Genomic DNA, 18,070 nt, shown 5'->3' on the forward strand with positions numbered 1-18,070 from the left:
TTTTTCTGTGCCCCAAACATACATACTATGACGATTTGCCTTTCCGTGCACATGAAATGTGGCTTTGTCACTGAAAACTGACACTTGTGAAAACCACCTTCCTGCAGTAGTCCTGCAGGAGTCAGAATGAAGCCCACTGTTATGAGTAATTGGTGCACATAACAATGGGAGCCAGGACAGTTTTACATGCGGGTGTTTGTGTAGACTGCGTCACACCGCCGACAGCAGAATCTGCAGTTTGCTGCCCGTACGTGTGGTCAGTGTCTTCGGGCCCAGGACAAACAGTGTTCACTGTTTGACCCTGCCGGCCTGTTTCCTTCACACCACAACAGCAGCCTGTTTGGCGTGTATAAAATACAGTTAATTTGGCGAGCGAGAAAGGTACGATGCCAGTATCAAAATCGGCAGCACCTGTCGATTGGCAAAGCTTTTTTCTTTTACGCATACGCTTTGCAAGACACCACGATAGGCACTGCTTTCAATCTTCTGCAACATGAACTAGAAAGAAATTGGTCTTGTTAAGTTCTCTCCATATTAATGATAATCACCTCTTCTCTCTCTCAGTACGACAATGCCAATGACAATATGGTGGTCGTTTTTTTTTTTAAGGATTATTCCCGTGCATCCGAAGGTTTCCTGCAGTGGTTCACGATGTGCGTACAGGAGAACAGGTGTACTTGAAGCTCGTAAAAATGAAGTACTTTTCTTCCGAGAGTTATCCACTTTTCGTTTGTTAGACTCAAATAGAACAAAATACTTCCCTACACCACGTCGGATGAGTACAGTAGATCTACATTACATGCATTAAAACGAGAGAGGTGTTGTAAAAAATCCGAAGGTACATTGTTTTCTAATTTTCCCGATGCCCCCTCAGCTTACATTAAGGCAGCAAAATATGAATTAATATATATTTGGCGCATTCAGTTAGTGCCTGTATGAATTAATGTGTGTCGTTTGTCTATGTGGGTAAACCTTATAGGCACCTATACAAGTGGAAAGTGTTGTACCACCTTGGATTGTTCTGTCTGTTGGAGATTTTATCTGGCATTTACACTACTGGCCATTAAAATTGCTACACCACGAAGATGATGTGCTACAGACGCGAAATTTAACCGACAGGAAGAAGATCCTGTGATATGCAAATGATTAGCTTTTCAGAGCATTCACACAGGGTTGCCGCCGGTGGCGACACCTACAACGTGCTGACATGAGGAAAGTTTCCAATCGATTTCTCACACATGAACAGCAGTTGACCGGCGTTGCCTGGTGAAACGTTGTTGTGATGCCTCGTGTAAGGAGGAGAAATGTGTACAGATCACGTTTCCGACTTTGATAAAGGTCGGATTCTAGCCTATCGCGATTGCGGTTTATCGTATTGCAACATTGCTGCTCGCGTCGGTCGAGATTCAATGACTATTAGCAGAATATGGAATCGGTGGGTTCAGGAGGGTAATATGGAATGCCGTGCTGGATCCCAACAGCCTCGTATCACTAACAGTCGATGACAGCCATCTTATCCACACGGATGTAACGGATCGTGCAGCCACATCTCAATCCCTGAGTCAACAGATGAGGACGTTTGCAAGACAACAACCATCTGCATGAACAGCTCGACGAGGTTTACAGCTACGTGGACTGTGAGCTCGGAGACCGTGGCTGTGGTTACCCTTGACGCTGCATCACAGACAGGAGCACCTGCGATGGTGTACTCGATGACGAACGTGGGTGCGCTCACCTCTTGTTCGCATTGACGGCACTTTGAACAGTGGACGTTACATTTCAGATGTGTTACGACCCGTGGCTTTACCCTTCATTCGATCCCTACGAAACCCTACATTTCAGGAGAATAATGCACGATCGCATGTTGCAGGTCCTGTACGGGCCTTTCTGGGTACAGAAAATGTTCAACTGCTGCCCTGACCAGCACGTTCTCCAGATCTCTCACCAATTGAAAACGTCTGGTCGATGGTGGCCGAGCAACTGGCTCGTCGCAGTACGCCAGTCACTACTCTCGATGAACTGTGGTATCGTGTTGAAGCTGCATGGGCAGCTGTACCTGTACACGCCATCCTAGCTCTGTTTGACTCAATGTCCAGGCGTATCAAGGCCGTTATTACTGCCAGAGGTGGTTGTTCTGGGTACTGATTTCTAAAGATCTGTGCACCCAAATTGCGTGAAAATGTAATCACATGTCAGTTGTAGTATAATATATTTATCCAATGAATACTCGTTTATCATCTGCATTTCTTCTTGGTGTAGCAATTTTAATGGCCAGTAGTGTAGTACGATATCATCGCTGAACTGTCACCACTGGCTCACATTTAGTGAATCTGAGGACACACATGCATACACCAAACCCTGGTATGCCGTACGTGAAATGTATCTGCAGTTGCGAATATGGACAATCGTCTGCCTTATAATGGAATGATGACAATGAAAATTTGTGCCAGACCAGGACTCGAATCCAGATTTCCCAGTTTTCGCGAACGCCGGCCTTGCTGTTAGGCTATCTGAGCATGACTCGCAGGCAGACCCAAATTACCGTACTTCACCAACCGTGTGCCTACAATCTTCACTCCTACATTGCACACTGTATTAGTGAACATCACAGCCACTGCAATATCAAATTTATCTGTCGACACTGGGAAAGTGACTTTGAATTAAAATGTCCGCAGCTCTTGGTCTTGCGGTCGTGTTCTCGCTTCCTGAGCACGGGGTCACGGGTTCGATTCCCAGCGGGGTCAGGGATTTTCACCTGCCTCGAGATGACTGGGTGTTTGTGCTGTCCTCATTATTTCATCATTCGTCAGAGTGGCGAGATTGGACTGAGCAAAGGTTGGGAATTTGTACGGGTGCTGATAACCGCGCAGTTGAGTGCCCCGCAATCCAATCATCATCATCATCATCATCATCATCATAATCATTCAATTAAAATGTCTCCCCTGTATGCAAATATACACAATGAATGTAAGAGTGCAGGTTGTAGACACACAGTTGACGACATACGTAAGTCAGGATCTGGCAGTGGAGTATGCTCGGATAACCTAACGGTAAAATGACCACTCACGATAATCGGGATATCCGGGTTCGAGTCCCGGTGTGACACAAATTTTCATTGTCGTCCCTCCATTACACGGCGGACGATTGTCCATATTTGCAAATGCAACTCCATTTAATGTATTTCATAACGCTAGTAGTTGCTGCAGTGCTTGTACCTTCGGACATGCTGTCTATGTGGAGGAACTTTGCACAGTACTTCTGAACAACACAGGCACTGCAGTGTCATATTATGTGCCGCATTTAAGAAACTCAATAAAGGTAGCAGCGACAGCCTTTTATGTCTGGATTGCTGACAACTGAGTGCTGCCATCGGCACAAGACAGCTATTTCGGGCCCAAGTAGTACATGAAAGTCAGTGGCAGAATTGACCTAATTAGTGGTTATTATAGTATACAGAGGAATTTGTTAACATCGAGTATAGATTTAAGTGTCAGGAAGTCGTTTCTGAAAGTATTTGTATGGAGTGTAGCCATGTATGGAAGTGAAACATGGACGATAACTAGTTTGGACAAGAAGAGAATAGAAGCTTTCGAAATGTGCTGCTACAGAAGAATGCTGAAGATAAGGTGGGTAGATCACGTAACTAATGAGGAGGTATTGAATAGGATTGGGGAGAAGAGAAGTTTGTGGCACAACTTGACTAGAAGAAGGGATCGGGTGGTAGGACATGTTTTGAGGCATCAAGGGATCACAAATTTAGCATTGGAGGGCAGTGTGGAGGGTAAAAATCGTAGATGGAGACCAAGAGATGAATACACTAAGCAGATTCAGAAGGATGTAGGTTGCAGTAGATACTGGGAGATGAAGAAGCTTGCACAGGATAGAGTAGCATGGAGAGCTGCATCAAACCAGTCTCAGGACTGAAGACCACAACAACAACAACAACATAGTATACAGGCGTGTGTTCGAAACTTACAGACTCGTTCTATATTAAATTAAGACCCTAACAAAACGCGTCAACTTTTCTGTGGTGAAGAACGCTGCAATGTTAGCTTTAAACTGCTATTTGGTGGCAAAGGTTGGTAGTAGGTTTCTGCAACTTCCACAAGGCGAAAGGAATGCAGAAAGGTGAGAACTATGCATGCATTGAACTGGACGGGAAGATAGTTTTCCATAACAGTCCGCAAAAACAAAGATGAAGTCACACATCTTTGTTTTTAGATATAGATACATAGATAGATATATTTTTCCCACGTGGAATGTTTCCCGGACTTACCAAACGAGAAAGCGCTGGTAGATAGACACAATAAAAAACACACAAACACTCACACAAGTATCAAGCTTTCGCAACCCAAGGTTGCTTCATCCCTTAAAACCCACATCCTTTCATCTTTCCCTCTCCTTCCCTCTTTCCTGAAGAAGCAACCGTTGGTTGCGAAAGCTTGAATTTTGTGTGTATGTTTGTGTCTCTATCAACATACCAACGCTTTCGTTTTGTAAGTTAAATCATCTTTGTAGGGACCTCCATTTTTTATTACATATTCGTGTAGTACGTAAAGAAATATGAATGTTTTAGTTGGACAACTTTTTTTGCTTTGTGATACATGGTGCTTTAATAGTTACAAACGAAAAAGTATATGGTATCATGTAACATTCTGCCAGTGTGGACTTTATTTGCTTCGTGATACATTGTTGTTGTTGTTGTTGTTGTGGTCTTCAGTCCTGAGACTGGTTTGATGCAGCTCTCCATGCTACTCTATCCTGTGCAAGCTTCTTCATCTCCCAGTACTTACTGCAACCTACATCCTTCTGAATCTGCTTAGTGTATTCATCTCTTGGTCTCCCTCTACGATTTTTACCCTCCACGCTGCCCTCCAATACTAAATGGGTGATCCCTTGATGCCTCAGGACGTGTCCTACCAACCGGTCCCTTCTTCTTGTCAAGTTGTGCCACAAACTCTTCTCCCCAGTCCTATTCAATACCTCCTCATTTGTTATGTGATCTACCCATTAATCTTCAGCATTCTTCTGTAGCACCACATTTCGAAAGCTTCTATTCTCTTCTTGTCTAAACTACTTATCGTCCACGTTTCACTCCCATACATGGCTACACTCCATACAAATACTTTCAGAAACGACTTCCTGACTTAAATCTATACTCAATGTTAACAAATTTCTCTTCTTCAGAAACGCTTTCCTTGCCATTGCCAGTCTACATTTTATATCCTCTCTACTTCGACCATCATCAGTTTTTTGCTCCCCAAATAGCAAAACTCCTTTACTACTTTATGTGTCTCATTTCCTAATCTAATTCCCTCAGCATCACCTGATTTCATTATACTACATTCCATTATCCTCGTTTTTTTATATCCTCCTTTCAAGACACTGTCCATTCCATTCAACTGCTCTTCGAGGTACTTTGCTGTCTCTGACAGAATTACAATGTCATCGGCGAACCTCAAGGTTTCTATTTCTTCTCCATGGATTTTAATACGTACTCCGAACTTTTCTTTTGTTTCCTTTACTGCTTGCTCAATGTACAGATTGAATAACATTGGGGAGAGGCTACAACCCTGTCTCACTCCCTTCCCAACCATTGCTTCCTTCTCATGCCCCTCGACTCTCATAACTGCCATCTGGTTTCTGTAAAAGAATTTGAGAGAGAGTATTCCAGTCAACATTGTCAAAAGCTTTCTCTAAGTATACAAGTGCTAGAAACATAGGTTTGCCTTTCCTTAATCTTTCTTCTAAGATAAGTCGTAGGGTCAGTATTGCCTCACATGTTCCAACATTTCTACAGAATCCAAACTGATCTTCCCCGAGGTTGGATTCTATCAGTTTTTCCATTCGTCTGTAAAGAATTCACATTAGTATTTTGCAGCTGTGACTTATTAAACTGATAGTTCGGTAATTTTCACATCCGTCAACACCTGCTTTCTTTGGGATTGGAATTATTATATTCTTTTTGAAGTCTGAGGGTATTTAGCCTGTCTCATACATCTTGCTCACCAGATGGTAGAGTTTTGTCAGGAGTGGCTCTCCTAAGGCTGTCAGTAGTTCTAATGGAATGTTGTCTTCTCCTGGGGACTTGTTTCGACTTAGGTCTTTCAGTGCTCTGTCAAACTCTTCAGGCAGTATCGTATCTCCCATTTCATCTTCATCTACATCCTCTTCCATTTCCATAATATTGTCCTCAAGTACATCGTCCTTGTATAGACCCTCTATATACTCCTTCCACCTTTCTGCTTTCCCTTCTTTGCTTAGAACTGGGTTTCCATCTGAGTTTTTGATATTCATACAAGTGGTTCTCTTTTCTCCAAAGGTCTCTTTAATTTTCCTGTAGGCAGTATCTATCTTACCCCTCATGAGATAAGCCTCTAAATCCTTACATTTGTCCTCTAGCCATCCCAGCTTAGCCATTTTGCACTTCCTGTCGATCTCATTTTTGAGATGTTTGTATTCCATTTTGCCTGCTTCATTTACTGCATTTTTATATTTTCTCCTTTCATCAATTAAATTCAATATTTCTTCTGTTACTCAAGGATTTCTACTAGCCCTCGTATTTTTACCTACTTGGTCCTCTGCTGCCTTCACTATTTCATCCCTCAAAGCTACCCATTCTTCTTCTACTGTATTTCTTTCCCCCATTCCTGTCAATTGTTCCCTTATACTCTCCCTGAAACTCTGTGCAACCTCTGGTTTAGTCAGTTTATCCAGGTCCCATCTCCTTAAATTCCAACCGTTTTGCAGTTTTTTCAGTTTTAATCTACAGTTCATAACCAATAGATTGTGATCGCAGTCCACATCTGCCTCTGGAAAGGTCTTACAATTTAAAACCTGGTTCCTAAATCTCTGTCTTACGATGATACATTACCCGTGTTAAAATGGCCCGTTGACCAATTGCGGAATAGGTCAATATCATGCTGATATGTGGCTATTGTGAACAAAATGCCCAATGGTCGTGTGCCATGTATGCTGCTCGGTTTCCTGGGAGACATCATCCAAGTGTCCGGACCGTTCACTGGATAGTTACGTTATTTATGGAAACAGGAAGTGTTCAGCCACATGTGGAACGTCAGTGACGATCTGCAACAAATCATGATGCCCAAGTAGATGTTTTAGCTGCTGTCGCAGTTAATCCTCACATCAGTAGCAGACAAATTGTGTGAGAATCGGGAATCTCAGAAACGTCTGTGTCGAGAATGCTACATCGACATCGATAGCACCCATACCATATTTCTATGCACCAGGAATTGCATGGCGACAACTTTGAACATTGTGTACAGTTCTGCCACTGGGCACAAGAGCAATTACGGGACGTGACAGATTTTTTCCACGCGTTTTATTTAGTGACAAAGCGTCATTCACAGACAGTGGTAATGCAAACCAGCATAATATCCACTATTGGGCAATGGAAAATCCACGATCGCTGTGACAAGTGGAAATACAGCGACCTTGGCGTGTTAATGTATGGTGCGGCATTAAGGGGGGAAGGATAATTGGCCCCCATTTTATTGATGACCATTTAAATGGTGCAATGTATGCTGATTTGCTACGTAATGTTCTTCTGATGTTACTACAAGGTGTCTCACTGCATAACAGAATGGCGATGTATTTCCAACATGATGGATGTCCGGCACATAGGTCGCGTGCGGTTGAAGCGCTATTGAATAGCTTAATGCATGACAGGTGGATTGGTCTTCGAAGCACCATACCGTGGCCCGCACGTTCACCGGATCCGAGTTCCTCGGATTTCTTTCTGTGGGGAAAGTTGAAGGATATTTGCTATCGTGATCCACCGACAACGCCTGACAACATGCGTCAGCGCATTGTCAATGCATGTGCGAACATAATGGAAGGTGAACTACTCGCGTTGAGAGGAATGTTGTTGCATGTATTGCGAAATGCATTGAGGTTGACGGACTTAATTTTGAGCATTTATTGCATTAATGTGATATTTACAGGTAATCACGCTGTAACAGCATGCGTTCTCAGAAATGATAAGTTCACAAAGGTACATGTATCACATTGGAACAACCGAAATAAAATGTTCAAACGTACCTACGTTCTGTATTTTAATTTTAAAAACCTACCTGTTACCAACTGTTCATCTAAATATTATGAGCGATAAGTTTGTATTACGGCGCCACCTATCACAAAGCGAAAAAAGTGGTCCAACTAAAACATTCATATTTCTTTACGTACATACACGAATATGTAATAAAAATGGTGGTTCCTATTTTTTAAAAAACGCATTTGATATCTGTTTGACCTAAGGCAGCGCCATCTCAGCGGGCCAACCATAGCACCATCTGGTTTCCCCCTTCAAGCTAGACAAGTTTCATTCTGTGTAGTTTTTTCATTTGATGCTTATTTCGTGAAATATTTGGCCCGTTCACAATCGGTGGACCACCCTGTATATAGATATAAAATTTCTGCAAAGAACAGTTCCATAAACAGATTCAATTATAAAGACGGAAATTGTATTTCTAGAACTATCATGTTGCATATAGCTTTGTTTTTCTTGACATCTTGAACCAAACACAAAATGACTTCACTTAAAGATGAGAGAGATGATTTTTTTTTTTTTTTTTTCCTCCCCAGCATGTATTGTCAAGTTTATACAACTGTGCACTGTGACTTTGTAATCACGAGACACACACCTTTCATGTAACGGAAAATGTGACTCAAACAGCATCTTTCCTACAGCGCCGCGAAAGGAACTGATTCAGCAGGAGGCGTGCAGTTAATGTTGGTATCTTTAAATTCATTCGATACATTGGAAATGTGCCCTGCATACCAGTTTTCATCATTATTTGAAAGTCACATGATGCCCAACTTGCAGTTGTTCCAACAAAGAATTTTCACAAGCTTCCACAGCAACAGTGCGCCCGTTTGCATCTGTTTAGTCTCTCCATTAGAAAGGTGTTAGTAGGAAAGTGCATGAAGTGACAGTGTTCCTGGATCTGTCCTCATTGTACCCCCCACCACACACACACACACACACACACACACACACACACACCAGGACTAACTAGTCAAATTTGACTCTTTTGTGATTGAGACATCTTTAAGTGAAGGTAAGAAATACCGACTGCAATGCCAAATACTTAATTGTAGGACTGAAGAGTTACAGGGCAGAAGCTGAGGTCTGTACTGCTTCCCTGTGCAAGTTACAATATGTTTAAAAATCACAAATTTCAAGGACAGCATGGAAAAAGGATGCTTTTCAACATTTTTCATAAAAAGTTTGAATGATGGATTATACTTCTTACATGTTAGATCAACTTGATGGACTACATACTAGATGCATAAAAAACTGAGGTCAGGAGGTTAAGTCGTTACTGAGTATTAGGTCTCTGAAAATCGGGAAATTGGTGCCTGACTAATAACTGGGTGTGTACCCTTGAGCCTTCAAACCTGAATTTATCAAAAATGGTTACAGTTAGGACAGTTTTACTGTTAATCCATGTAGGTAGCCATGTACCAAATATGACTCAATTCTGAGATGGTCACCTTACCACCACCAGCTTCCATTCTCTTGTTCTCTGAACTGATTATTGTCCATATTTCATTTCTGTATATTCCATACCCCTGTCAAACAAAGGAAATTCCAGTTTGGAAATCAACAACTTACGGAAAAGATGAATTGCTACTTACTGTAAAGATGAGACATTAAGGTGCAGAGAGGTGCAATGAAAAGACACCTACACATTATCTTCCATCAGAAAACAAAAAACACACACACACACACACATTCACTGACACAAAACACCTCATTCACACATGATTGCCATCTCCAGCAGTGTGGACCAGAATGCACGTCACTTGGAAGAGAAGCAGAGAGATCTACCCCACAAGTTCAGTACAACCTCTAATCCCTGCTTAAAGCCTGCACGCCTTCCGAGAACCTCTCCCCTGAATCCATTTCCATCCTCGCCGCTACGACATCCTGCATACCAACCTTTTACACGTTCCCCAAAATCCTCGAGCCCAGCAATCCTGGACGTGCGATTGTGACTGCTTATTGCACCCCCACTGAAAAACTTTCGCCCGTCATTGACTGACACCTCCAACTGATTGCTCGTAATCTAGCCTCCCACTTCCTTGACTTCCTTGATCCCTACTCGTCACAGTCTACACCACCTCCCTATGCACCAACATCCCTCACGTCCATTCCCAATTCACCTTACTGCTTCTCCTTTGAAGGGAATGTTACAAACCGATCCACAGCACAGCCACGGACACCTGCACGGAACCCTGCTATGCTGAACTGTTTATACTTCATCTAGAGGAGACCTTCCTAGCCTCCCAAAATGCCAAAAGCCGTGGTCTCATTAAGGTTCACTGGTGATATCTTCACGATCTGGACTCACGGCCGAGACAACGTATCTTCATTTCTTCACAACTTCAACACCTTCTCTCCCATCCACTTGCAACGACTGTGGTTAAGGTCTTACGGTTTTGTGTCCTTTCCAATTTGTTGCCTCGGATTTTAGGGAGAGGATTTTAATGTACTGCTGGGTGACTGGCTCACCCAGGTTTTAGGTAGGAGGTCCGCCAGTCACGATTACCTACTTGTTTCACTTCGATTTCTGTTCTCTTTTCCTTATGTTTCCTTTCCGTTTTTAGTGCGTTTCTTCTCCTCTCGTTTTGCCTCTGTACATGAGGATTTGGAACTGCGTCAGGTCTGTGTCTTTTAGCCGTTCTCCTCGTTCGCTGTCCGTCTTCGTCCCTTCACTGCATGTGTTCCTGTTTCTATGCGTTTGGGCGCTGATGACTGCGCTGTTTAGCGCCCGAAAACCTCAAACCACACACACACACACACACACACCTGGTGCTCCTCAACCCAGTGTGCCACCTTTCTGGGTGTTGACCCCCTCCTCTATGATGGCTCCGTCCACACGAAACACACCAACTACCCACAGCTCCTGCATTTTGACAGTTGTCATCCTTCTCCTACAGCCTGGCCACCCGGGGAACAACTGAGCTACATCCTTCGCCAGGTCTTCGATTGCCTTTCGTCGTGCCCTGAAATGAGGGACACCCTGCCCGAGATCGTTCGCACCCCTCCTAAAGTTATTTTCAGTCTTCCACCCAACCTCAGTGACATTTTAGCTGATCCCTGTGCCACTTCCAGTGCCACATTCCCTGTGGAAGACCCAAGTGTGAGACCTGCCCAGTCCACCAAAACAGCAGTGCCTATTCCAGTCCTGTCACAGGCTTATCTTCCCCAATCAGAGGCCAAGCCACCTGAAAAAGCAGCCGTGTTGTATACCGGCTCTGATGCAATCGTTGCACAGTTTTTATATTGGTGTGTATACCGACCAACTGTCTACCAAGATGGACAGCCACTGCCAAGCTGTGGCCCAGACAGTGTAGCGCATCCTGTGGCTCGACATGCAGCTGAACGTAATTTGCTCAATTTCAGTGGCTGCTTCACTACACGAGCCATCTGGAGTAGAGATGGGCAAACTCGTTCATCCTTGGGAACTAGTTCACTGCTGATCTTTCTCTTTTGGAAACCGTTCGTTTTTACTCGTTCACCGTTCATTTGTGCTTGTTATATGGTTCTTATGAAAAACTGAAAACTAGTAGTGTAGGTGACTGAAGGATGGAGAGCACCAAGAGGGGGCACTTGCCTCCCCCCTGGCGTATAGAGTTTTTATTCATTACAGAATTCTTACACACTGTTAGAAGTAATTTCTGTGATTCTGCAGAACCTCTCGTTTAGCCAACCGTAGCCTTGTGTGGCTGATCGCAGGGAAATAATATAGGGTGGCGCACGGAAAACCGGCCCCGAGTACAGACCTGCTCGCCAATTAAGGACGGTGTGTTGCCCGTGTTGTACAAACATTTAATAATTAGGCAGTAAATAAATAACAAGCTAATGCAAGCAACAATTGTGAAACAATCGATGACGATGTATAGAGAGCTGGAGAAGAGAACATGAAAATCTCACGCGACGCGCACACTGTTTGAAGTAAACCTGTTGGTGACTGTTTCCCAACTTAATAGACCACAAGTGTCTTGTATAAAATTCTTCGTTTCGACTTCCATTACATAACTATGCTACGTTGTAAACAATAATCGTTTACACCCTATATATACTTCACGTTGTCTCCGAGTTAGTAGGTGAAGTAGAGACTTTATGGAAGCATAAAATAAAATGTGGTTTTTCATACTTGCGTCACACGCTTAGTAAAAATTAGGTTTTTATGTTGCATTATTAAAGTTAATGCAGCAATAATAATAATAATAATAATAATAATAAAGTTCGCAGTAATAAAGAGTTTGGTTTGAAAGCTCCTTCTAAACAAATGTTTTTGAGATAATAAGTAAATTCAATTTTATGACAATCTATGGCTTTTCAAATGGAGAGGCACCACTTTTCCTGCTGAGCCAAAATGACCCACAATCCACTTTTTCTTCTTCTCTCACTTGCCCCCCCCCCCCCTCCCCCCCCTCCAAAGAAGTCAAACTAGAAGGTAATGCAAATTAGAAACAACCAAACTTAAAAATAATTAGAACCTTCCTAACTGTAATGTTTTGTATATGAAAGATACACGAAAATCATTTTATATGAATTTTCTTACACTAAAGTTAAGGAAATTATTGAAATTTAGCTGCTAAATCAAGTTGATGAAACCAAAAAATATATGAATAACAAAATAAGACTTGCCTTGTTGTATGTCTTCTGCTGTTCATCGATATAATGAAGTGAGCTGATATGCCCTTTTGTTACCTGAAAAGACGTACCTCTTACATACAACGTAATTTTTGTGTAATTTACGTAACTATAAAATACTTTTTGATTACCGGTCGTGGACGCTGAATAGCCATAACCAAGTGCAAGAACACTTTGGAACACACATAAAATAGGCGAGCACAGTGAACGAAACGAACAACTGGATACTGAACTATCTAGGAGCAGTCGGCAGTGGAACTGAGACTCGTGGTCGTGCGAAGAACGACGCGTGTGGCCGAGGGAGACCGAGGCTGAGATGAGCACGTGACAGAGGCTGGAACGAGAACTGCCCAAGTGACCGAAGTGAACTAGTGAACTATGAACCGGTGGTTCCTCGTTCCTGGGAACTATAAGTAGACCGCTGTGACCGAAGTGAACTATGAACCGATGGTTTCTCGTTCCGGGGAACTATAAGTAGACCGCCACGACCGAAGTGAACTATGAACCGATTGTTCCTCGGAATTCGTTCCTCGGTCCTTTCGTTCATCTTGGTGAACCGTTCCTTTGGACCCGTTCATTTGCGAACTACCCATCTCTGATCTGGAGCTTCCCCTCTACCCACAGCTTCTCTGAACTGCACAGATGGGAATTACACTTACAACTCATTCTCCGTGCCCGAAATTATCCCGGCCTCGACCTACGGTAACCTGCCGTCTCGCACCCTCCGTCTGATAGTTTGTACCCCCACTGTCCTATCACCTTCTCCCTATTCTCTCTTCCCACACTCTCTATGTTCTGTCCTCTGCTAGCGCACCCATCCGTCATTTCCAGATCCTCCCCATTTTGGCTCCATTTTTCCCCACCTCCCTGCCCCACAGACACTTGACAATATGTCTGTTGGAGGTCTAGTCCCTGCACACAGCCTCAGACAGTGGTCTTCTCTCCACCCCCACCCCCTACCCCCTCACCTGTACCCTGCTATATGTTGTGCTTCCCGCCCCCTCCAGATGCTTGCATTCTATGTGACAGCTACATTCCTGTCCAAGCTGCCAGAGATGGTGGTCATGTATGCATGAAGTATGCTTGCTTGTGTGAATATGTGTGTGTGTGTGTGTGTGTGTGTGTGTGTGTGTGTGTTTTCTTTTCTGACATAGGCTTTGGCCAAAAGCTGATTGGTGTTTTGTTGTGCCTGTCTGCAACTTAACATTTCATCTTTACAGTAAGTAGCTATCTATTTTTTCTGTAATTGTTGATAATCCTTACCCTTGATTTACTTCTGTTGGTGTTCGTCTTATAATACGTTTTTCAAGACACTGTCCACTCTGTTCAGCTATTCCTCCAAGTCCTTTGCCATCTCTAACAGAATCACAGTGGTGTCTGCAAACATTATGCCTCAGGTCTGTTGTGACTGGCGGGCTGCCACCAACGTGGCAGTACCGCAGGCGATCTGTGATCGTGGAACTCTGTCTCTGGATTTGATTGAATTTATTTACATAGTGTTTCAATCTTTTTGGTCATACATGAACCGTGATTAGGGGTGGCAATTTTGTTAAAGACATAGCATTTCCTATTTCAAGGAGAGGTGATTAAAAAGTATTTTATGGAAAATGAAGTATTTTCAAGTTTTTTCAATACGCATTCGACAGCACACACTACCGTTACATTCCGAAACCTTGCAATAAAAATGAGATTTTTCTGGGACTCTCACCTCAGATTCTGTTGGTGACAGAAATGTAGGGTTGTGTGTTTTGGATAGCCCTCAGACCAGGGACCATTTGCATTCCCAGCAAGAGGATTGTCTTTCTGTAACTGCCCTACAGTACAAGGTCAAAATTTGGTTTTGACTGCCAAAACTGAGCTGCGTATTCTGAGATGGTTGTGCACACCAGACGGTTGTAATTACTAAGATCCCGATGTTGAACAACTGTGAAAATTGTTTTGATATCTTTACCCATTTCCAAGGTACAGAGGGTCAAAGCTGCTCTACTTATACACACACAAAAGATGGACACGAGATGAAAACGTAGCTTACAAAGTGATTTAGCGAGGAGAAATATGCTGTAAAGTATGTCTGTTATCGTTGTAAGGGTTATGGGAACCCCAAGTTGTGGCACTGAAGCATGTGCAGATTTTTATGCACTTAAAATCCAGTCTGAGGTGCAAAACTAGTTTTGCGTTATTTCAGTTTCGAGTAAGTATACAGTCAAAATTTAACGATCCGTAAAGTTATTTTCGTATCGGACACGTGCCTTGCTGTAGCAGGCTAAAGAAGGGAACCAGTGGAAAGGCCGAATATGCTCCCTTTGAGAGGTTCTCGGCAGAAAATTGGGGTACTAGTTGCCTCGTCGTACGTTCCTCGGCACGTTTAAAAAAATTACCATCAGTTTTGGCATGCAAACGTATTGGTGCTTTTCTGTGGTTAGAGAGGAGGAGATGGTGGCATTTAGAAAAAGGCAGAAAATTAATAAGTACTGGAAGATAGTCAACAGTGGTTGTGGTCCAGAAATAGTGAAGCATACAGTGGAAGTGTGAGAGAAAGAGAGGGACACTGCGGCATAGTTGGCAGATTGACAGAACAGTGCTAGGAGAAGAGTGAAGGAGGCAGAGCCAGTGAGAGAGGAACAAAGATGAGGGGGAAGTGGAAGTGGGTTAGAGCCAGTGATGGTGAGAGATCAGAGTGTTTGGCAGTGACAATGAGAAAAGACAGCAGCAGTGGGAGGGAAGGAATGATGTGGTAGGACTAAGGTAGAGGAAGACGGAGACTGTGATGACAATGAATGTGGCTGCACGAGTGAGAAAGGGTGAGTGGGAGCAGAAGGGTACGAATGGACTAGTGGGTGTTGAGTGCAGTACAGCAAGGGGAGGTTGTGGGAGTGAGAGGTGAGTTGCAAGCACGTTAAAAAGATCAGGAATATGATCAAATGCCAAAATTTTTGAGAAAACTTGTAAAGGTGCTGAGGAAGGTAAACTGAGGTAGCTGGTACCATACTTTTCAGTCAGAGGCTTTTAAACAGGAGCATATTTGCCCTTTTTTGTACTCTGTTAGGAGAATTTTTCCACTGGTGTATTTATTTACATAAATAAGAGGTTTTTTTATATGTGTGGCATGTGGAGTTTCTGTTGGTTTTCAAAAGTTAATAACTGATGCTAGATTTCAGATTTATGTTTAAATAAATAAGCAAAGAATTTTTAATCTAAATTTATTGAATAACTGTTAGAAGTATTTTTTGTGAGAAATATTTGTCATCGGTCATTTGTTTTCTGTAAATTAATTAATATAGTTTTGTAATAAGAATTGTCCTTGCAGTTATTGTACATCATATTGAATTTATCTCGAGGATCACTTTCTGTGGAGTCATAAGATTTCCTCCATTCCCGTGCCTCTGTTCATTTTGGTATTCTGCATCAGATGCTGAGTTCGTTATTAAGAAAACACCTATTATAAGCGCGGACAGAAAACTTAACTGAAAGCTAGCTATTGGCACTCAGATAGCAACCAAATATCGGAACAGCATAACAGTGATGACAAATGTTAACAGAGTGTTGTCAACAGTAATGATTTAACAGTGGCAAAACAGTTGAATGTTTTCATTGGGTTGCTCCCACATGTTGCTTTCATTCAAAGACTGAATGAATAATTACAGTCAATATGTAAAATTACAACTGAATGAGTCAATTGTTTTCCACCAAATGACTGAATTGATTTTCATTTGATTTTTTCCATCCCTGTGTTACAGATCTCCCTTCCTCGGAAACAATTTGAAGACGTTCCGGAAATCGAACCGGCTTCCTCCCGCACCGAGGGTAGCCACATTGACCGCCCATCTGTGGAGCCGGTACGTCATTAGTTTTTATTTCTTTTCAGTGAGCTTAATTTCCTTTCTAAATAATTTTGAGGATAATTATGAGATGAATAACCCACTGTTCACAGTTTTGCCGTACGTTTGAGAGAATGCCCCCCTTCTCCAGTGTACGTTAACGTGCCCCCCGTCCCGCCACACGTGTCACAGAAGATTTCCTCTATATTTTATTCTGTCTCTGGCCAGTAAATCTGAAACAAAAAATTTGTTTGTGTTGCAGGATTTTGTGTTTGTTGGAGTGAAGCAGGAGCCATTGGAAGACCGAGAAGCTGACGAATTCTTGCCACAGGTACGGAGATAATATACTGTTCCACACGTCTTCATGTTTCGTGTTGTGAATGCCTCTTTTGGGAACCAGAGTGGGGTGTACTCGTGCGACTCGCACAAAAGTGACACACAAGTCGGGGAGCACTAACTAGGAATGAGCACAACTATTAATTATCAGTAATGGCTTACAACATCCCAGAGCCAATAGGCTTCAGAAAGCTATTAATTAGCAAGGTCTGTACTAAAAATTTTGCTAATTATTTTTTATAATCCTTTGGGTGCTCCTTATATTTTTGATGTGCTGATTTCAGAAATGCCAAGGGTTTCTCTCTGTCACATAAGGTTCATTTTACAAACAAATGATGAAGGTGCACAAAATTCATACTAATCATATCTAGTAAAAAAAATTATTAAAAAACCATGTTAACGTATGGATTTCCTGACATTATAAAGAAGTATAATGTTCTTCAGCACTAATACAGAGGTATGACACTTAATTTGTCTTCTTTTTCCATTTGAAACACTGCTTCTCACTCACAGCACCTAGATTTTTTTGGACAATAAGTATTTGGGAGTTCGTGAAGTGCAGCTTTGAGGCACCCAGCACCTTGGAACTATCCGGCACATTTCTCATTATTTTGTTGTAACAGAGAGCTTGCCGATAAACTTGCTGATAACTTCTTTAAAGGATATCTGAACTGACCTTTCAGTATTATCAGTCTTATCTTCAAATGTTTTATCTTTCATTAGTTTCCAAATGTCAGAGCTGGCAAAAACTACTCCATTCAGCTCAGCTTCTGGCACAACTTTGAAACGTGAAAAAGTGTCAATCACGCGAGCCTTTATTATACTTTATGTGTTTCAAAGTTTTGTCACCAGACAGAAGATTTAAATCAAACTTCAGTAAAAGACTCGTGAAGGTGAGCACATAGACAATATAATACAGGTCTCACTTCACACAGTCATATTTGACAGTGCTGTTGTCTATTCGAAGAAGGTGTAAACTTTTCAAAGAACGTAGCGTTGTTACGACTGTTAGAGGGCTATGAGCCCAGATACATTTTCAGTGCTTATGAATCTGGCATCTGTTATAATTTTCTTCCTGCAAAATCATATTCAGTTAAGGTAGAAAATTGCCACGGAGGAAAAAAAAGGTAACTATGCTGTTGTGTGTAAATAGCAATGGAAGTTGCCTCCACTACTGATTCTCAGGTGTTTCCAAAATGTAGAAATGCTGCTTTGTGCATATGAGTAC

At 42.4% G+C, this 18,070-nt stretch overlaps 1 protein-coding gene across 6 annotated transcripts in view; it reads left to right on the top strand.

Annotated features, from left to right (window-relative positions):
* Window positions 1–18,070, top strand: part of LOC126108467 (zinc finger protein 879-like) — a 223,442-nt gene that overhangs the window by 125,366 nt on the left and 80,006 nt on the right. For all 6 annotated transcript variants that reach the window (XM_049913711.1, XM_049913710.1, XM_049913714.1 and 3 more), the window contains 2 exons: window positions 16,426–16,524; window positions 16,769–16,837. In XM_049913711.1, the coding sequence (XP_049769668.1) occupies window positions 16,426–16,524; window positions 16,769–16,837 (168 nt within the window). The remainder of the gene's footprint in view (window positions 1–16,425; window positions 16,525–16,768; window positions 16,838–18,070) is intronic.

This window comes from Schistocerca cancellata, chromosome 11, assembly GCF_023864275.1.
Source record: "Schistocerca cancellata isolate TAMUIC-IGC-003103 chromosome 11, iqSchCanc2.1, whole genome shotgun sequence".
Lineage (NCBI taxonomy): Eukaryota > Metazoa > Arthropoda > Insecta > Orthoptera > Acrididae > Schistocerca > Schistocerca cancellata.